Below are 17,907 nucleotides of genomic sequence, written 5' to 3'. Positions count from 1 at the left end.
TGATAGAGAAACCGATTGATTTCCTCTATGCAAGAAACAGGGCCTCCAAATAATCATCAACGTAAGCCAAGCAGGGCCAGTGATCGGTTCGAATTCGAACTAAAGTTGAAAAATCTGAAACTTCCACCTGGAAAAGAAGGTGAAACCTTGGTGGAAGAAATATCAAAATATGGAAGTGACCCATGTTTCTCTTATGGCTACTGATTGGACTTCCCGTTTCGTCTTCGGTTGAAAAATATGTAAGACGTAGCGGGCCTCTATCAAGATCAGGTACTGCCGAGGTCATTGAATAAATCTGAATAAGAACTTGGGATTTCATCCGTTGAGATGTCTGATGGGATTACGGCTTTAAGAAACAAATCTTCGAGTCCTACTGAGATACTCTGAAGCTGACCACGAATCATCTGGCCACTTCCTGCTGTAGATTCAATTGAGACATCAACGAGCCCTGGTGTGGGCTCCCTTGGTTCCAATTCAACTGCTACCAGAACCAGACCACCCTTTGTACTTGTACCTGATCTTTGATAGTTCTAACGAAATTCCCCGAGGTTCTGAAGTGTAAGTTGAATGTGAGATGGCTGTATTGTGTCCACCTATAGATGGTGGATTTCCTTACAAAAAAAAAAATAGAACATGGAGGGCTCATTTGATAATGTATTTGTTTATTGTATTTCTGGTTTCTGTTTTCTTTTTTTTTTTTTTTTTTTGGTCATTTGGTTGGTAGTACTCGTAGAATAGTGAAAAAGTGTGAGTTTTAGTAACTCAATTAAAACACTTTTGAAAGCACTAATTAAAAAGGGTATTTTTTTTTTTTTTCACAGATTGGTTTGGTGGTGAAGGAAGAACCAGCTATGGTAGTTGGGATATCATGGCATGGAACCATCTCAAGGCTCTTAAAAACAGATATGTTTGCAGTGATACGGTGACGTGAAAATTAATGTTATCTCTACCTTCAAACATTTTTTACAGAAAGGTTATCCGTATCATCCAAATTCTAAGCACAAGTATCACTTCCCCAAATGTGCTTGTAATATATATCCAAAATCTTGGAAATCTTTGAGTCCATCACACGCAATGGCTCCGGAGCTCGATCAATTTTTTCAATGTTAGAGGAGAATTCGGATACCATTTCTTCAACCAAGGGTTCACTGTCCCTGATAATACCCTCTGGAAAACCAGTCTTGTCATTTTCAACTCCTAGAGTTGATAAAGTAAGGGGATTTTTCGTTTTAAATGTATATAGGATGAGATGTTCATGCATTTCTTGAGGTCATGAGAAAATCGTGGCGACTGGACATTGTATAATGCGCCAGAATGAAGATGGCGTTGATTCTTTTTGGGTTAACCCTTATTTCCCATCCTAACAAAAAAAGTTAATGAGAAACAGAAAATCCTTCGACTTGCTAGTTCAAGAAATAGGGGAACAAAAAAGAGCAATAGGAAAATATTGCAGAAAAGAACCTGCAACATAGGGAAGATGCTAGAATCCACAATAATTTTATCAGTGTTCGAGTCTTGAGACAGAATGAATTTATGGAAGGCACGGAAAGCTACAGCAGTTTCTGTGCTTCCCGAAGGTAACCATTTGGAAAGCTGATAACAGACCATCTTGAAGCAACTTCACCACTGACTTTCCAGATTCTGACACATTGTACTACGTATGGAGGTGAAGGCAAGCAGGTCGAGCTTCAACGCTTTAAGAGAAAGTGGATCGAACACTGTAGGATAGAAACTCAAACCCATTTCAGCAGCTGAAATCTAAAAAATGCATCTAAAAAATGCAAATACATCATCAAAACAACATGGCACGACATAGGATCAAAGGAATATATCATTCCAAAGAATTGCACCTTCAACATTGACGCCTGCAACTCCAAACCCGAAGCTACAAGCATTATCATTGTCATGAATTCCACCATAGCAGGCGGAGTGAGAACTTGTGGCGATTCGAGCAAGAATGCCATCGCCCTCCTCAATTCTTTAGAATTCAATCTAGGGGAGGCCTCTCTATTCGAGCTGGGATCTGGGGCAAGTACAGATTATCGGAAGAGCGAAGGCCTCACCGGAGAAGACATAAAAGAATCTCAACAGAGAGAAAAGGAGACGGTGCCATTGCTGAGAATTGAGATTTACAGGAGAATATGGGCAAATCTCAAATCGGATATGCCGCCGTAACAAATTGGGCGACCGCCACACTCGCGGCTACGGTTCGACGTAGGATGCTGATAGCCGATAGGGGAATCGCAGGCCTGCCTAAAGAGGATGGATTTTGGACACTACAGCCCCAAGCCCAAAAGAAGTTTTAAATTCAAACATTCATCTCAATTTTCACTGCCCCGCCTTTGTTTGGAAATATTTGTGTTAATATTTGGTAATGTTTAAATGAAAAGTTGATATGTATCGCCATCACAATTAACGTGAAAGCTTGTCGAAATAATTAACTGGCTAGTACTAAACGAACTTAACCTTTAATGATAGTAAAAATAATTTATGAGTAGAAACAACGAGGAACCCACAATCTACTGCAGTGAAATTTGTTCTAGTGTAAGCTAATTCTTTCAAGTAAACTTCCACTTTAATTGTCACATCGTTCTAGATTCTATTACGTCAATTTTTTATTCAAAATATTAATGAAGTCAAGAGAAGTTGGGATGGTAGGGAAACCATCCAACATAATTGATACTCTCAATCTTATCTATTTCATGTCTTCGTTCTCTTTTCTCAATTTTCTTTCGCTTCCCTCTCTTACGGTAGAAGAACCCATAAGAACTCTCTATGGTCGCTATAGATTTGTTGGATCCCTTCCACCGCGTGGATTTAGTTGCCTTTTGTATGCCCTCCGAGACTCCGATGTGCTTTTGGCATTGGTCAATCACTCTATTACTCATGGATTTTCTTGAGAGTACAACAAAAGTCTCACATCTACAAGACAACTGGTACATAAGTTAAGGACGGCTATCTCCATATTGTTATGATATATTTTCAAGTGAAATTAAAAGTAAATTATGATAAATTCAGTCAAAAGTAGACAATATCAATCGAGACCTGAAGTTGTTTGTCATCCCTACCATTCAAAATTCGAAGTTGTTTTTTATCCCTCGTCATCGATCACTTGATACAAAGGAGTTGGGGATTCAAATAAGAGCTTTATATTAGATAACTACAAAAGTAGATGTGAAATTACAAACATGGCATAAAAGGTTTTATTATTGTTAAAATTCAACATAATTTAATTACATAATAAGTGTTCAACAATCAAATGTCCAAACCGAACGTTCTCAAAAAAAGAAGAAGAGAAAGTTCTAAAGGGAGCTACAACGCATCCAACATGACCAAAAAAAAAAGTGAGTGGTTCCTAAAAACAATAGTATCCAACAAAATGCTTATAATATAACTCTCGGATTCATAAAAAGAGTGCAAATAAAGTCTCACATTGACTAAAAAAGAGAGAGTGTTTCATAGTATATAAGCTGAGAAGACTATTATCTGTATTGGTACGAGATTTTTTTGGATGAAACCTAAAGTAAATGTGTGAAAGTTATGTCCAAAACGAACAATATCATATATCATCGTAGACATTTTTTTTTTAATCGAAAATAAGGCATCATGTTATCTCTTCTATAAAGGAGGGTTTTAAACTTAGGTACTAGTTCGCAAAATAATAATAAGTAACAACAACAACAAGTGGCTTACTTTCTATGACTTGGGAAATGAAAACAAAACACCCTAATTTTGGGATGTTAAAAAATTCAATGACCTGAAAATTCCGACTAATTAAATTCAATCTATAAGTTTGAATTGAGTTGGTTTAAGAATTCACCACACATAAATTTAAGTTGAATCAAATCTATCTGAATTTATTATTATTTATAAAATCATTTCTTTAACATACCATAAAATTATATACGAATCTAATTGTTTGAGGATTATTTATTCTCCAACAATTTTTAAAAAAAAAAGAAAATTAAATTTTAGAAATATAATTTTTCATGGTATAAATAAGCATGGACTTATAAATCTTGATTCGAAATTAGAAAATATAAAAATAAATATTTAAGATATTAACAATTACCTTTTGTGTTGTACAATATTTTGAATTAACTCAACCTAAATATTTGATTATTGAGTTAGAATTAAATTCATTAAGTCATAATAGTTGTTTGTGTTGAATAAATATACAATTCAAATAATTATACTGCATCTAAAAGTAGTTCAATCCAACCCATGAACACTCGTGCTCGAATATAATTTATTTCCCCAATAAAAGAAAATTCCTTTTAAAAAAAGCCTATGGCTACTATTTATTTGGTTATGAGGCAAGTTCTGCTGTGTTTGTTTGTTTTTTTTTTTTTTTTTGGCCAATAAACGACGCCAATTACACGGCAATTTGCAATTAATAAAACATTACATGTGTATATATTTAAGTTAAAGACATACATTTTTTTATTTTTGTATGGTCCCTCAAACCACAAACAGCGGCAAATCAATTCACGCGAATCTTAAATTTCAATAATAATCCAAAAATTGCCAAATAACTTATTAGTTTTTCTATTAATTATACCAATCCCTTTTTTTAACTTTGTACTAAAAAAAAATCCCCTTTTTAAATTTGAAAAATGTCATTTTGTTTTTTACGACAAATATGGAGTATGAAATATGAAAATGTATATTTCAATTATCACTTTCAGATTTGTTCCATTTTTGTTATTGAGCTTTCAAAATGTCTATTGAAATTTAAAAAATAATTATTTAGTCTCTGCCATTATTTCATTCTTAACATGCTAACGTGAACATATATTGAAGCTATATAAATTTACTGAGATGGGAAAGTTTTCTAAAACTCCCATGGTACTCCTCCCGTTAGCACTATGGATATGTATCATTCTTAAATAATGTTGATGTAGCTGTCAATGAATAAAAATAGTAGTCACACTAGTGTAGAAGTAGTATTTTTCTACTAAGATGGGTATCAAATGGACTAGGTATTAGATGGTAAATAACATAAATAAGGATTGAGAATTGAGACAGACGTTTTAAAAGTTCATAGATTAAGTATTTATTTTCTTTAGTATGAACATTAATTTAAAATACCCAATACTAGCCAAAGCGAGCATAGTTCAACGGCATGTACCTCCAACCAATAGGTTGTGAGTTCGATCCTCTATCCCTACATGGTTTACTAAAAAAATCCAAGAATAAAATAAGAATTAAACCTTTTAAAATTAAAACCAAAGACAGAAAAAAAATATCTATTTTTTTGGTAACGTTTTCTTCTTCCTCTAAAATTTTAGATTTTTTTTATGAAATATAAATTTTTTTAAAAAAATCTAAAATTTTAGATTAAAAAATAAAATAAAAGTTGTATATGAAATTTAATTTTCATATTAAATATTCCAAATTTTGTATGTTATATTTATATATTTATTATGTAATTTGAAAATAATGTTTTTATCTATATTTTGAGAGGAAATTTTAGGAACAATAAACAATAAATTTAATTTTATTGGGTCTAAAATTTCTACATAAATTTTAAAATGTTTGTTGAAATAAAAAATGATAATCAAAATACTTATATTTCTAAAAAAATAATAGATAGGAACAGTTATGTGTGACGCTAATTTATTAGAAAAAGAAAAAGAAAAGAAAAACTAATTAATGAGATGCATGAAAAGCTAAAGTCATGTGTGGATGTGACATGTGCATGAACCAAATTGGTTGTTGTTAAATATTTATATATTCCAAAAAACCAAATAAACCAAAAAATAAGGAAGCTGCTAAATCAGCTTTGGTTGGTTTGGTTTTAAAATATATAAATAAATAAATAAATCAGCTCTGGTTGGGCCAATGGTTTTGACCCGACAATACAGGTTCGATTTCTTGCCATTATCTTGCTAATAATAGTACACCTATCTACTATTAAATTATTTTTTTAGAAATAGTAGAGAAAAGTGGACATAAAATAATATAATTTAAAAAAAATAAAGAATTGGGAATATTAAAGACAATATTTAGATGCTGACCGATGAGCATCTATTTTTTTTTTTAATTATGATACTATGTTAGTATGTGAAGGAGTTCATCTCCTTGGTCGGTTCATCATTTTGTAAAGCAGTCACTCAAAAGTTGGTCTCCTCCATGTTTTGGTTCTCTGATTTTTCCTTTTTGGCTTGTTGAAAAAGTGGAATCAAATTTTCCATCTTCTATAGCTCACGTGGCATTTTTTTTTTTGTTGAACTACAACAAGTGGGATGGGGATTAAACTCACAGCAGGTGTTTAGTTAATTAAATGAAGTTTTATTTTTTAAAAAAAGTATGTAAATTTTTATACTATAAATTTTCATACTACATCCCTTTATTGCTGGTTGTCGGTACTTACCTATCTTTTAGGAAAAATTATGAAACTAGTAGTATTTAAGAATAGTGTAGGTCAAATTTGAACTCATGACATTTTGGAAAGAGACAAGTATCAATTACCAAAATTTTGTCCTTACTTTTCTTTTAATAGAACGAATTGAGATATGAGGTTTGAACCTCCAACCTTTAAGAAAAGGAATAGAGCTAAATTATAGCTGGGTCTTTTCTCTCATTTTTACGTGGGCTGTTATTAAAAAACTGAGAGCTCATTATTATTATGATTATTATTTTTAAATTTCTCTCTCATTTATCAACAATTTAACTGTTTTCAGCACTTGATATAGCAGCTAAGTAATTTTTTTTTTTTTAAACATAGCTAATCGTGAGCAGTAAAAAATGTATAGTTGTTATTATGTCCCTCCTTGTCCTCTCCCTCTCTCTCATTCACCAAGATGCTCCAAGTTGAGATTAATTACTCTTAACTTCGAATCTTACTCTAAACTAAATCTTCCCTCCACTTGGTTTTCTTTTCCAATATCAAACTTTGGTCAAGATTTTCACTCCACTCCACATCTCAACTTTAGCAGCACCAGCACCTGGAATATTGTTAAGATAATGATTTCTCTTCCTATTCACACATTAATACTAATACTAAATTGTCCATTATAAGTCTACGCCCACACGAGATTGACTTAAAAAATGTATGGCTTCAACTGAGGAGTTGAAATTACAATCTTGTGGGGGATTGATGTACAATATACAATACATATTCATACACACAGAGAGATTCAACATAATCTTGGCAAAGCTCTGTGGTAAACAGGTGGTGAAGTGATCACACTTTGCCTAACCAAACTGGACATATTGCTTCTCATTTCCCTGCAAACTTTCTCCAACTCCACCACTCTCCATTGCATCTTCTGCAAATTCAGTTTCATGTCTTCCCGGCCTGTACCACTGCTGCACCCTTCCGACTCAATGCTACTGCTTGACAATACCCTCTGGCACTCGCTGTAATACCCACTGCTCCTATCATCCTCCTCCTCACTTGAACACCCGCCTCCCCTCGCCTGACATTTGAGAGCCTCCACCGCTATCCTCGGTGGCACTCTCGGGTTCTTTGCCAGAGCCCTGCACGTCTCCAAGCTTAGCTTCTCGTGGTTCAGACATCTGCATAGCGTCGACCTCTCTTCCATTGAAAGATTCAGATGAGACTGCAAAATGCAATCTTTCAGCTGAGGGTATTAAAAATGAATAAACCACCGCACAACTCAAAATGATAAACTAAGTGGAAATCATAATAAAGAGGTAGGAAATAACAATGCATGGATCCGACCTTCTGATAACATATCAAAGATGAATAAAACATCATTCAACCCAAAGACTTAAGACTGAGATTAGGTAAATTTAATTTATGAAAGGGCAAAAATTCTATTTTGGGTATGAAAGTTTATTGCGCAAATGTTAAAGAGAGGTTCATGGGCTTAATTCTTTGCTCACCTCTAGATAGATGTCAATTGCTCTGTATACTCCATCGAAGCAATCTCTGGCGCAGTCCGGCAAGCTCTCTGCAACGCCCAAGAATTTGGAGATTTTGAGGTTTTGGTCAGGAGAAATCTCCCCCAAATACTTGTCCACCAGTTTCCCCACCTTCTTCAGCTTGTGAACAGAGTAAACTCCGTCGCTATTCACAAATACTCTCACCAATCTGATCACCAGATTCACATCGTAAGTGCATCTGTGGTGGCCGGATATCAGCAAATCGTCCAGTTTTGCCTGATCCAGCATCCCGCCGATCATCTTCTCCAGCCCACTCCGGCAATCTCTGCTCAGACCAAAACCAGACACCACTCTCAACACCCAGAACAGCCCCCGGCAAGAAAACATACTCTTCCCGACCATCACGTTCACAACGCCGTGCACCGCCGTGTCCGCTAGCCCGCCGTATTCACTCCTCGGCCGACCACTCCCGTACCTGTTAAAAATATGAATAAATGATTAAATATACTTAATTAGAAGGCCAGGAGTTTGAATCCAGTAACAGGATTGGAAGAAGAAAGGAGATAACTCCTGCTACTTTTGTAAATTTCCTCTCGTTTGTATCCATCCTTTTTAGAATTAAAAGATTATACACACAAAATGTTGATAATCATTCATTTGTTCTTTGTAAGTTTTTCTGTCTAGTAGTAGTTTAATCGTACCCGACGGAGCTCTGGGCGGCAGTTTTCAGGTAATGGAGGAGAAATCTCGTGAGAATCAAACTTTTATTGTTGCTCCCGTAACTCCCCATCCCCTGTACAACTTTTTCAATGATCTGAGCGGACAATAGCGACATGTCGTCGAACCACCACGATTTAGCAGCGGTGGAGAATCTGGAATTACCGGAGGCATTATCGGGGGATGAGGAAGAAGACGAAGAAGGAGTGACGAGGCTCATATTCGAATTCTGCGCAATCTTGGCCAACACAGCGCAAACGAGCTTCTGCAGAAGCCCCGACGAATCAGCAAAAGAGAAAAACGACTCGCAGCTCTGGATACACAAAATCAAATCGCTCCAGGGCCAGTAGAAGATTCCGTCGAGGAAGTTCTCGGTCTGGCGGATGAGGTTGCCGGCGGCGACGTCCTCCGTCATTCCGAGAAACACGGCGCAGCAATGGAGGAGTGCGACGTTGGAGACGGTGATGTCGATTTGGGCGTGGTTGTAGCAGAATCTGGAGACGAGCTCGAATCCGTTCGCTCCTCCAGGGAAATCGTCGATTTCAATAGCGGAATTGGAGCAATCGGTGCCCGAACTAGAAGTAGCATTCGTCCGTCTTCTTGTCCGTCGGCGCTGCTTGATTATCCGGCGAAATCTTGCCGAGTAAGTGGAAATAACCTTCTGCAAACAGAATCAGAAACAGAATGAGATGAAATTGAAAAGACGAGGGAGGGAATTGAGAGAAGAAAAATCAAATAATTAAACACCTCGCTGAGGAAGAAAGTTTGGTGGGCGGCGATGTGGACTTGAAGATGGGGAGCCATGGCGGTGGAAGGTTTGTGAAGAGGGAAAATGGGAGCAGAGAGAAATGTGGGAGATGGAGCAATGGAGAAGAAGAAGCATATTTGTGGGGCAAAGAAACTGAAAAGAGGAAGGAGTTTGGAAGGATGGCGACTATGATTTATTTTATTAATTTTTCCACACTTCCCGTGACACATTATTATTCTTATTTAAAATTTTTATTATCGTTCATACATCATGCAGTTATGATTTTAAACCATTATGAAAGATCCCGTGAGTAAGATTCATCCAAATTTTTATTAACAATTTTATATTTTGCCACTCTCACTATTTTCCTTTTTTTTTCTCTCTTTTTGTTTTCGGCGTGGAATTAGCAATTTTTAGTCCTTTATCACTATTTTAAAATATATGACAAGTTCGAGATTCGAACTCACGACTTTTTAGTTAAATATAGATATCTTAACTTTGTTCAAGCTCGTTAATGCTAATTATAGAATTATGTGGTAATGTGTGATAATTGAAATTTTTTAGATGTACCTATGGGCGGGACACCAAAATCTTATTCTAACTAGGATTTTGCCATGTCTTCCTCGAATTAGTTCTATAAAAGTTTCGACCTGTTTTAGATTTTCCAAGGACTTCTCGAGGAGCCGTATAACCCCGTAATACACTGCCTCATAATTTCCTCCCCTTTTGATAGTAAAAATCATGCCATCAGCATATCGCACGTAACCTACATCCTCTTCGATTTGCATAAAAGAATTGATTTTCATATCAAATTGGTGCAAAAAGATCTCCATTAGCATGAGGGAGAGGGAGCAGCCTTCCGATATATGTGTTTCGTGTAGTTTGCAAAAAATTTAACGTCGATTAATATTATTCTTAAGAACATTAAAATAAGATCAAGAAAGTCACCATTCCCCTAACTTAAATAAGATAAAAGAATTAAGATGTTCAATATATGATCTATGTTATCACAATAATTTACAATAGTATCGGACACAAAATTGAAAAGTCGGAAAGATAGTTGAAGCTTTGTTAATTATTGTTGTGTAGTAAAGTAGTTTTGGGGGAAGATTTTGCCAAAATATATATTCGTTTGTTTGTTTGTTTTGAGGAAAAATGCAAAAGAGAAAGCATAATAAGAAGACAAAAGGGGAAGGATTGTGTGAGGTTGTGAAGGATTGAGTAAGAGTTTTTGTCATTTGGGAAAAACACATGGGAGTGAGGGGTTTAGGGGCACGTGAAGAACGGGCCCCACCCCTCCATTCATGGATAAGAATCCCGCGCCACGTCACCAACCACTGGCCAGGCCCCCCGCTTTCCCCCATCAGGCCCATCTCATATTTTGGGCCCTTCCAAAGCCCACATTGCATCTCCATTCTTTAAGCATAATGACTACCAAAAACATCTCGTATTTGCAAATATGACAACATTACTAAAATTAGGTTTTTTGTTTTCCTTTCCATTCTAATTTTATCTTTGTTACTAATATACTTTGTATTGGATGTATTAATGATATAATTGATATACCTAAATATATGAACGGTATACTTTATGTTAAATATGTAACGCTTTAAGTTCAGGTTGAAGGGAATGCAAGAGAATGTCGGGGCCACCAGGTGCCAAATTTAGATCCCAAATCTCGATCCGAATCTTGGACCTAGAGTGTTATAAATGATATCAATTGATAAACTTATTATGACATATATCACTGATATACTTGATATTAGGTATATCAACGCGAATAGTATAATCGACTTTTCTATTTTTTATCGACTTTTGATACACTTGCAAGTGACCGTCTTTTTGGGTACTTAAATTTAATTTGGTCTTTATTGTTTTAAAATGTTTGAATTCAGTTTCAAAGTGATGCTATGATTTTGAAAGTTTTAATCTAGTCTTTAAATCTCACGAATTTGGAGGAATTAGAAACTTTCCTATTCTAAATGATTTAATTTTTGCTCTAAATTTATATCGTTTTAATAAGGCTCGTACCATTAAGTTTATTATTAATTTATTAGTGAATTTTAATATTTTGACAACAAGAGAATGCAAGTAAAAAAGATAAGAGACTGGATTGAAGATTTCTAAACAACATAGAGTAAATTGAAAATATTCTCAAACATCTGGTCTCCACGGTGAACCTCACAAATAGGCCCTATGTGTCATATATTTAATACAATACTGATGGGGAGGATCCAACGATAATGAACCAATTAAATCTAAAATACAGGGATCAAATTCAAACCAAGTACTCAAAATTACTAATTTTACTTTTTGAAGTTGCTTTTTTTTTCTTTTTTTTTTTATTGAGTTCAACAACATGTGAGAGTGGCGGATGAAGATTCAAATTATCTTTATTAGCGGTCAAACGTGCACTACTATTAATCATTGTTGTTTAGTTTTAATAAAGTATATAGTGTGTTAGGGGGAGGGTCCAAAGAAGTAATGATGGTGTGTTAGTGAATCAAAATGGGGAAAGCAATATTTGACTTTGTGGTTCGATTTGGTGCGTGTAGGATTATTAGCACAAACACAATTCCACGACTTGCCTCAATTTCAATTTCCACCACCACTCACGCTCCCCCTCCATTCTCCAATCTATTTTCCAATTAACAAATCCTAATTCTCACTCAATTTCCACCAATCTCTCCTCTTTGTTTTTTTACTCAAAACTATACTTCTGTTTCTCTTTGTGGAAATTTATGATTTTTACGTCTAAGATTTCTACATTTATTTTATAAAAATGTAGGATATTTAGATGTTTTGGATGTCTTTTGAAGCATGAATTTTCAAGATTTTCACGTTAAAGACCTCGTTTCATTATATTTTTGTCCTATATTTTTTTTCATCAATTTTCTTTACTTTTTTAATTTTATAATTAAAATGAATTAACATATTCAATAAATAACTATATGTAATTAAGTATATTTATATATAAAGTAAACTTCGATTAAATTTTATTATAATTTTACTAAGAAGTAAATTATATAATATCTCCATTTATTTAGTTTGTAATTTCTCTTAAACTTCATATTAATTATACATATAAAAAAATGTAGAGAAATCAACATTATTCCCCAAGTATTTTTTTCTTCTAATTTGATATGTAAAAATATAAATCAATAAAAATGCGGTCAATTATATAATTTTCTTTTGAGAGTAAAGTTCAAAATTAAAATAGAAATTATTTATTAATATTATATTATAAAAATATCAAAATAATATGATTGAATGTGTTTTATAAAATAACATTTAAATTTAATATAAACTAAATTGATAAAAGAAAAAAAATTAATGAATGACATGTATAAATTACATGAATAGTTTTCTGAAATAAATATATAATTTTTTGCTATTCCTGATGTAAATCATGCAAAACAAACACGGATATTCAAACGTTTTAAGATGTCGTATTTTCCTACCAAACAAATATGACTATCTAAAGATTTCTGTATTTCCAAATATCTAGATGTTCAACATCATTTTCAAGCATCTCCAAGTTGATCCTCATTTCAAATTAAGATTTTAACAAGCTTTTTTATAAGTTAAATAAAACATAGTAATTTACTAATTTAATCCTCGTTTCGAACTATGTTGTCGTATGCATGAACATTTATCAAACTCAAACCACTTTTCATTTAATTTATAACTAATGACCTTTTCAGTACAAAACTATGAATGATTGACTTAGTAATTTACACAGATTGAAAATTTCAATGTGTGAGACCACAAACTTGGTAAAAACTTGTTATTACGTTTTGGTTTTAAAAAAGTTTATATTTAGATTTAGTCAACTAATCAATTGTTACATCTACATATTCAAATCCATGGAAAAATGTGAACATATTTATTGCACGTAAAATTTGGTTTTTTTTTTTTTTTTTTTTTTTTTTTTTTTTGCTTGAGTTCCAACTTCCAAGAAAGCTCACTAGATTCTCTTGAATGAAGTTTATTAATTAACTTCTATTTAAATCACATTTTTATCAATATTTTTATATGTGAATTTATATAAATAGTGAATCGAGATTTCTATAATATTATAAAAAAATCTATAAAATATCAATAAAAATATCAAACATAATATTAATAATAATAACTTTTTACTTAATAGAAATAAGTGAAAAATCTTTAGTCATTAATTTAAATATTTTTTTAATTTCTCATATTTACAACAATTTAGTGATATTTTTCGTAAAATTGATATCTTTACATTTTGATGGACATCAACAAATGCATTAAGAGAGAAGAAAAAAAAGGAAATTTTTAATTTTTACTTGAATATTTTTCTTATAGTTGGTCAATCTTAATGTCATCAAATTAAATCATAAATAATGCCATTAACATTTCTTCAAAATTAGATTACTCACAAGTCAAAAAAATCAATAAATCCAATGAAATTCAACAACCAAAACGTGCCAGATTTTGCAGGCACTAACATGAGCTTAGCTCAACAATAATGAGTATGTATCACTAATTAAGATGTCATGTCTTCAATCTCTCGGTAAAAAAAAAGAAATCAAAGAACTAGTTCTACACTTTAATAGTATTTAAAAAAAAAACATTTTACTATTTTGGATCCTGGGAAGACTTTGAACGTAGAAAGCAAGTTTTAATTGGAAAATGCCTTTGTGGAAAAAGAATTCAAAATGTCAAATCTAAGTATAACTAAGAACAACAAACATACATTATTAAACATATATATTTAGACATTTTGCTAACTACCATTAAAGTTTTTATATATAAGAGAGAAATTTAGGACGGAGATATATATTTTATAACTTTTTTTAATGAAGAGTTGTCAAAATTTAGTGGCAGTTCCCCTGCGAGAACCTAAATATTTTTCTTTCTTATCATCTCAAATATTTGATCGTTTGATCTTTGAATAAAAAAAATATAATAAAAATACAATAAATCAAAGGAAGAAAGCAAATTACAGCGAAAAGAGAATAGAGATGATGGAGAGATGATGATCAATAAGACAACCACATGACTTCCAATTCCTCTAATAATCACCATTATTATATTTTCAACGAGATCCTTAATCCTAAAACGTTTTATTATTATTATTATTATTATTATTATTATTTCATGTTCGCAAATTCCATCTAATATTTTGACTTTAATATTGACCATGATTTTATTTCCACTCTAAACTTTAAGAATATTATTGTAGATTAAGTTCTCAGTTTCTATGATTTTGGCCCCAACTTAAATTCTTATGTTATTGATATAATTCAATGTCTACTTCCATGTTATATATACTCCAACCCCAAAGTTTTTATTTTTTATTTTTGTAAGAAAAGTATAAATTACATTACAATTAATATAACTCTGAATTGATATTAGAAGCAAAATATACCAGAACAATATATTATTAATAATATTAATAATTAGAGTCATTGCCTAATAAATAGTTTTAAAGATTTATAATAGAGTCGAGGTATATGTATATAAAATATTGACTATAAAATTAAAGTTGAAATTGGAGTTGAGATCGAAGATAAGATTAAGACGCATTGAAACACGGTCCTCCATCTCTAATATTTAAAATTTTCAAATTTATTCAATTATATTATATGACTAAGTAGCCCAAATTACATGCACCAAGCCATCAACAACTTTATTAGCACAAATTTAAAAATAAAAAATAAAAAAAGGAATTTTAAAACGTGATTCCAAACAAGTGGAACGTGTTCAACAATATTAGACGTGGTTCAAGATATAATGGCACAAAATCAAGAAAAATTCAAAGGTTTAATTTCAAATTGGATAATTAACGATTGGGTCAAAAAAAAAAAAACAGATTTTTTGGTGTTTTTTGAAAATTGAGTGATGTAATACGATGGAACAAAAGCTTATCCATTAGATTGAATTGATGACTCTATTATCCTCATGGCAACAAAGCTCCTATTATTTGAACAAGTAAAACTTTATTTTTTTATTTTTTGCTTGAAAAAAAGTCTTCCAATTGTTCCATTTTTCTTATTTATTTAACTGTCCAAAAACACTAATCATGATAATATTAGAACCTAGCTACAATATTAAGAAGACAAAAAAAAACAAAAATCAAATTTAGCAATAAAATGCCAAGAAAAAACCGAAAGCATCCAACACAATGGGAAGAATTAATACATGCAAAAAAAAAACAAAAAAAAGAATAACCTCATCAAACAATAAACTACAAGTAATTATTAATATTTATAAAATTTCATCTCAAAACTAATTGACAATAAGAAAAGTAAAATATGTAAATTCTTAATATGCTCTTTCAAAATCGTATTTCTTTTGGTTCATCAATCTTGGCCAAATCTTATTTTTTGGATTGGATTTTCGTTCGAACTTTACCATATTAATATTTATGTAGTTTCATCTCAAAACTAATTGATAATAAAAAAGTGATCTTTAATCGTAATGACCTAGACCAAGCTAGTAATAAATCTTCATAAGAATTTGAAATCCTAACTAATTGTAATTAATTTCACAGCAATTATTCGAATGTAGGGTGTTTGTGGGTTGAAAATCGTATTGTCACGTGGAGGACAGAAAAATGTCCAATTTTGGAGGTCTTCCCTTTGTTGGGCGACCTGAAGTGGCCGACCTGAAGATCTTTCTTTTGGTGGTCGACCTGAAGTGGCCGACTTGAAGAGCTCCACTGAGGGCCGACCTGAAGAGCTCCCCTAAGGGCCGACCTGAAGGTCTTGCGTGATGGTCGACCTGAAGAGCTCCCTTAAGGGCTGACCTGAAGGTCTTGCCTAATGGCCGACCTGAGACCTTCCCTAAAGGCCGATTTGAAGGTCTTCCCTGAAGATCATTCAAGTAGGAACGACCTTCCATACTTAGTCAAATTCCAGATAACAAGAGTATGTACTGGAATAGCTACCCCTGACAGGCCGACCTTGATCCCGACATGCTCAACCGCCGGTCGGATTCTTTGTTGGGTACCTCAGCCTATAAATAGGGCACTTCACTCTTCAGTCAGGTATCATATTCTAGCTCGGCCTCCATACTAAGGTCGGACTCAAAACTAACTTGAGCGTCGGAGTGTTTGTTCCCTTGTGCAGGTATTTCCTCGCCAAGTGGCCTTTCAGCTCATTCCTGACACCAGCTTATCCCAGTCAGCCGACCTTGACCCTTTGAGCTGGTCATCCGTTTTCAAGGAAACCCAAGCCCTTCCTACGATCATACCTGAAAAGCAGGTCATGCTCTCCCGACGGTCATACCTGGAGTAGGTCGAGCTCTCCTTGTGGCTGACCTTGTCCAGGTCATATCCCGTTATATTTTTTGCATAAACATAGGGTTTAAATGGATTAGCTTAAGATTAACCGACTAACTCACATGGGTAAAAATCACACTTTTCTCTAAAATGTTCAAACCATAAAGATACGACAGAAGACACAATTTAATTAATTGAATCATATTATGATTTAAATATTATTTTAATCAATGTAACTTTAGTCATTTCTGATCTATTTTAAAATGTTTAGCGTACTTTCCTAACAACAATTAAGGCATTCCATTAATCAATATTTTTTAGATTTATCAACCGAGTTAAATTAGTATGCTATAACAGTTTTAGTTAAGTTAGTTTAGATGGCTTTTTTTGTCATTTAAATGTATGAAGCAGAAGTCATTTTTATTCCAATCCTTTGAAAAAATGAAGATCTTAGTCTTATTGATAAAATTTCAAATTTTATAAGCAACGAAAACTCTTAAATACAAATTTACAATTTAATGAAAATTAATCAAAATAAACGAGATAAAAAAAATGAAAAAAACTAAAATAATCACTTTTTTAATGTAAAAAATAAAAATAAAAATATATAGACAACTTTTAAAGATATAAAAACTAAAATCAACTGAAGTGGAAATTATGGATAGTTCATTTGTCCAAAGAGATTAGAGTTAATTAGGAGGAAATTAGTTCAAACCTCATAATGGCCACCTACTTTAGAAATTAGTAATTTTTAGTGTTTTGTGGCATCAAAAGTTGTTGTCTCATAAGATTAGTCGAGATGCGCGTAAGCTGACCCGAACACTATCGAATATAGAAAAAATCAAATATTAAAACTTTAACTTTGAGTGTCTTTTTTTGTTTTTTTTTATTTTTTTGGAAAATGCAATTCGGAGAAGTTAGAATTGCGTGGAGTGACAAAGGGGGAGCGGCATAACGATACGACAGGGGACCGTGCGCTTTGGTTTTGACGTCAAACCAAAAAGATTCATTCTCTTATAATGTAACTTGTAATGTAAAAATAAATAAATAAATAAAATTGGGTTGGCCTCGCCACTTGGCTGTTGGAAGGAACGGCGTTTTTTCCAAAATTCAAACTCCCCGTCCCCCTAGTCCGTCCCTCATGCCTCCGCTCCACACGTCACGTGACCTCTCCTCTGGGCCCCACCACACCCCCCCGCTTCTCTTCCCTGTCCCTCTCTAACCGTCTCTAAATTATTTCAAAAACCTTGTAAAATTGGCGTCCTTTTGTGGGCCCCTTTGACCTCTTCTCCCACCCTCCCCTTCTCTTTCCTTATAACCTTAAACCCCCCTCCCC

At 33.2% G+C, this 17,907-nt stretch overlaps 2 protein-coding genes across 3 annotated transcripts; both read right to left on the bottom strand.

Moving 5' to 3' along the window:
- Window positions 1-25: 25 nt before the first annotated feature.
- LOC111015598 (AP-5 complex subunit beta-like protein) lies at window positions 26-2,039 on the bottom strand (the record flags this gene model as incomplete). Its single annotated transcript, XM_088122988.1, is given in 7 exon segments — window positions 26-285; window positions 287-514; window positions 1,003-1,212; window positions 1,215-1,587; window positions 1,589-1,647; window positions 1,650-1,757; window positions 1,760-2,039. Coding segments are annotated over 7 exon segments (1,518 nt in total), but the record flags the coding sequence as incomplete, so codon positions are not given.
- Window positions 2,040-7,041: 5,002 nt separating this feature from the next.
- Window positions 7,042-9,526, bottom strand: LOC111015553 (BTB/POZ domain-containing protein At3g19850). Of its 2 annotated transcripts, none has more exons than XM_022290622.2 (4): window positions 9,319-9,526; window positions 8,556-9,232; window positions 7,855-8,329; window positions 7,042-7,589 (listed from the first exon to the last, which is right to left on the bottom strand). In XM_022290622.2, exons 1-4 carry the CDS (start codon window positions 9,373-9,375, stop codon window positions 7,143-7,145), a joined length of 1,656 nt encoding a protein of 551 aa, XP_022146314.1. In that variant the 5' UTR covers window positions 9,376-9,526; the 3' UTR covers window positions 7,042-7,142. The 2 variants fall into 2 exon arrangements, with proteins under 2 accessions (XP_022146314.1, XP_022146315.1); XM_022290623.2 differs by having other exon boundaries at window positions 7,042-7,568; window positions 9,319-9,521.
- Window positions 9,527-17,907: the final 8,381 nt, after the last annotated feature.

The sequence above is a fragment of the Momordica charantia genome (assembly GCF_013281855.1).
Source record: "Momordica charantia cultivar OHB3-1 chromosome 4 unlocalized genomic scaffold, Mcharantia_2.0 BLBB01000004.1, whole genome shotgun sequence".
NCBI classification, from domain to species: Eukaryota; Viridiplantae; Streptophyta; class Magnoliopsida; order Cucurbitales; family Cucurbitaceae; genus Momordica; species Momordica charantia.
This window is presented reverse-complemented; position numbering and strand designations above follow the sequence as displayed.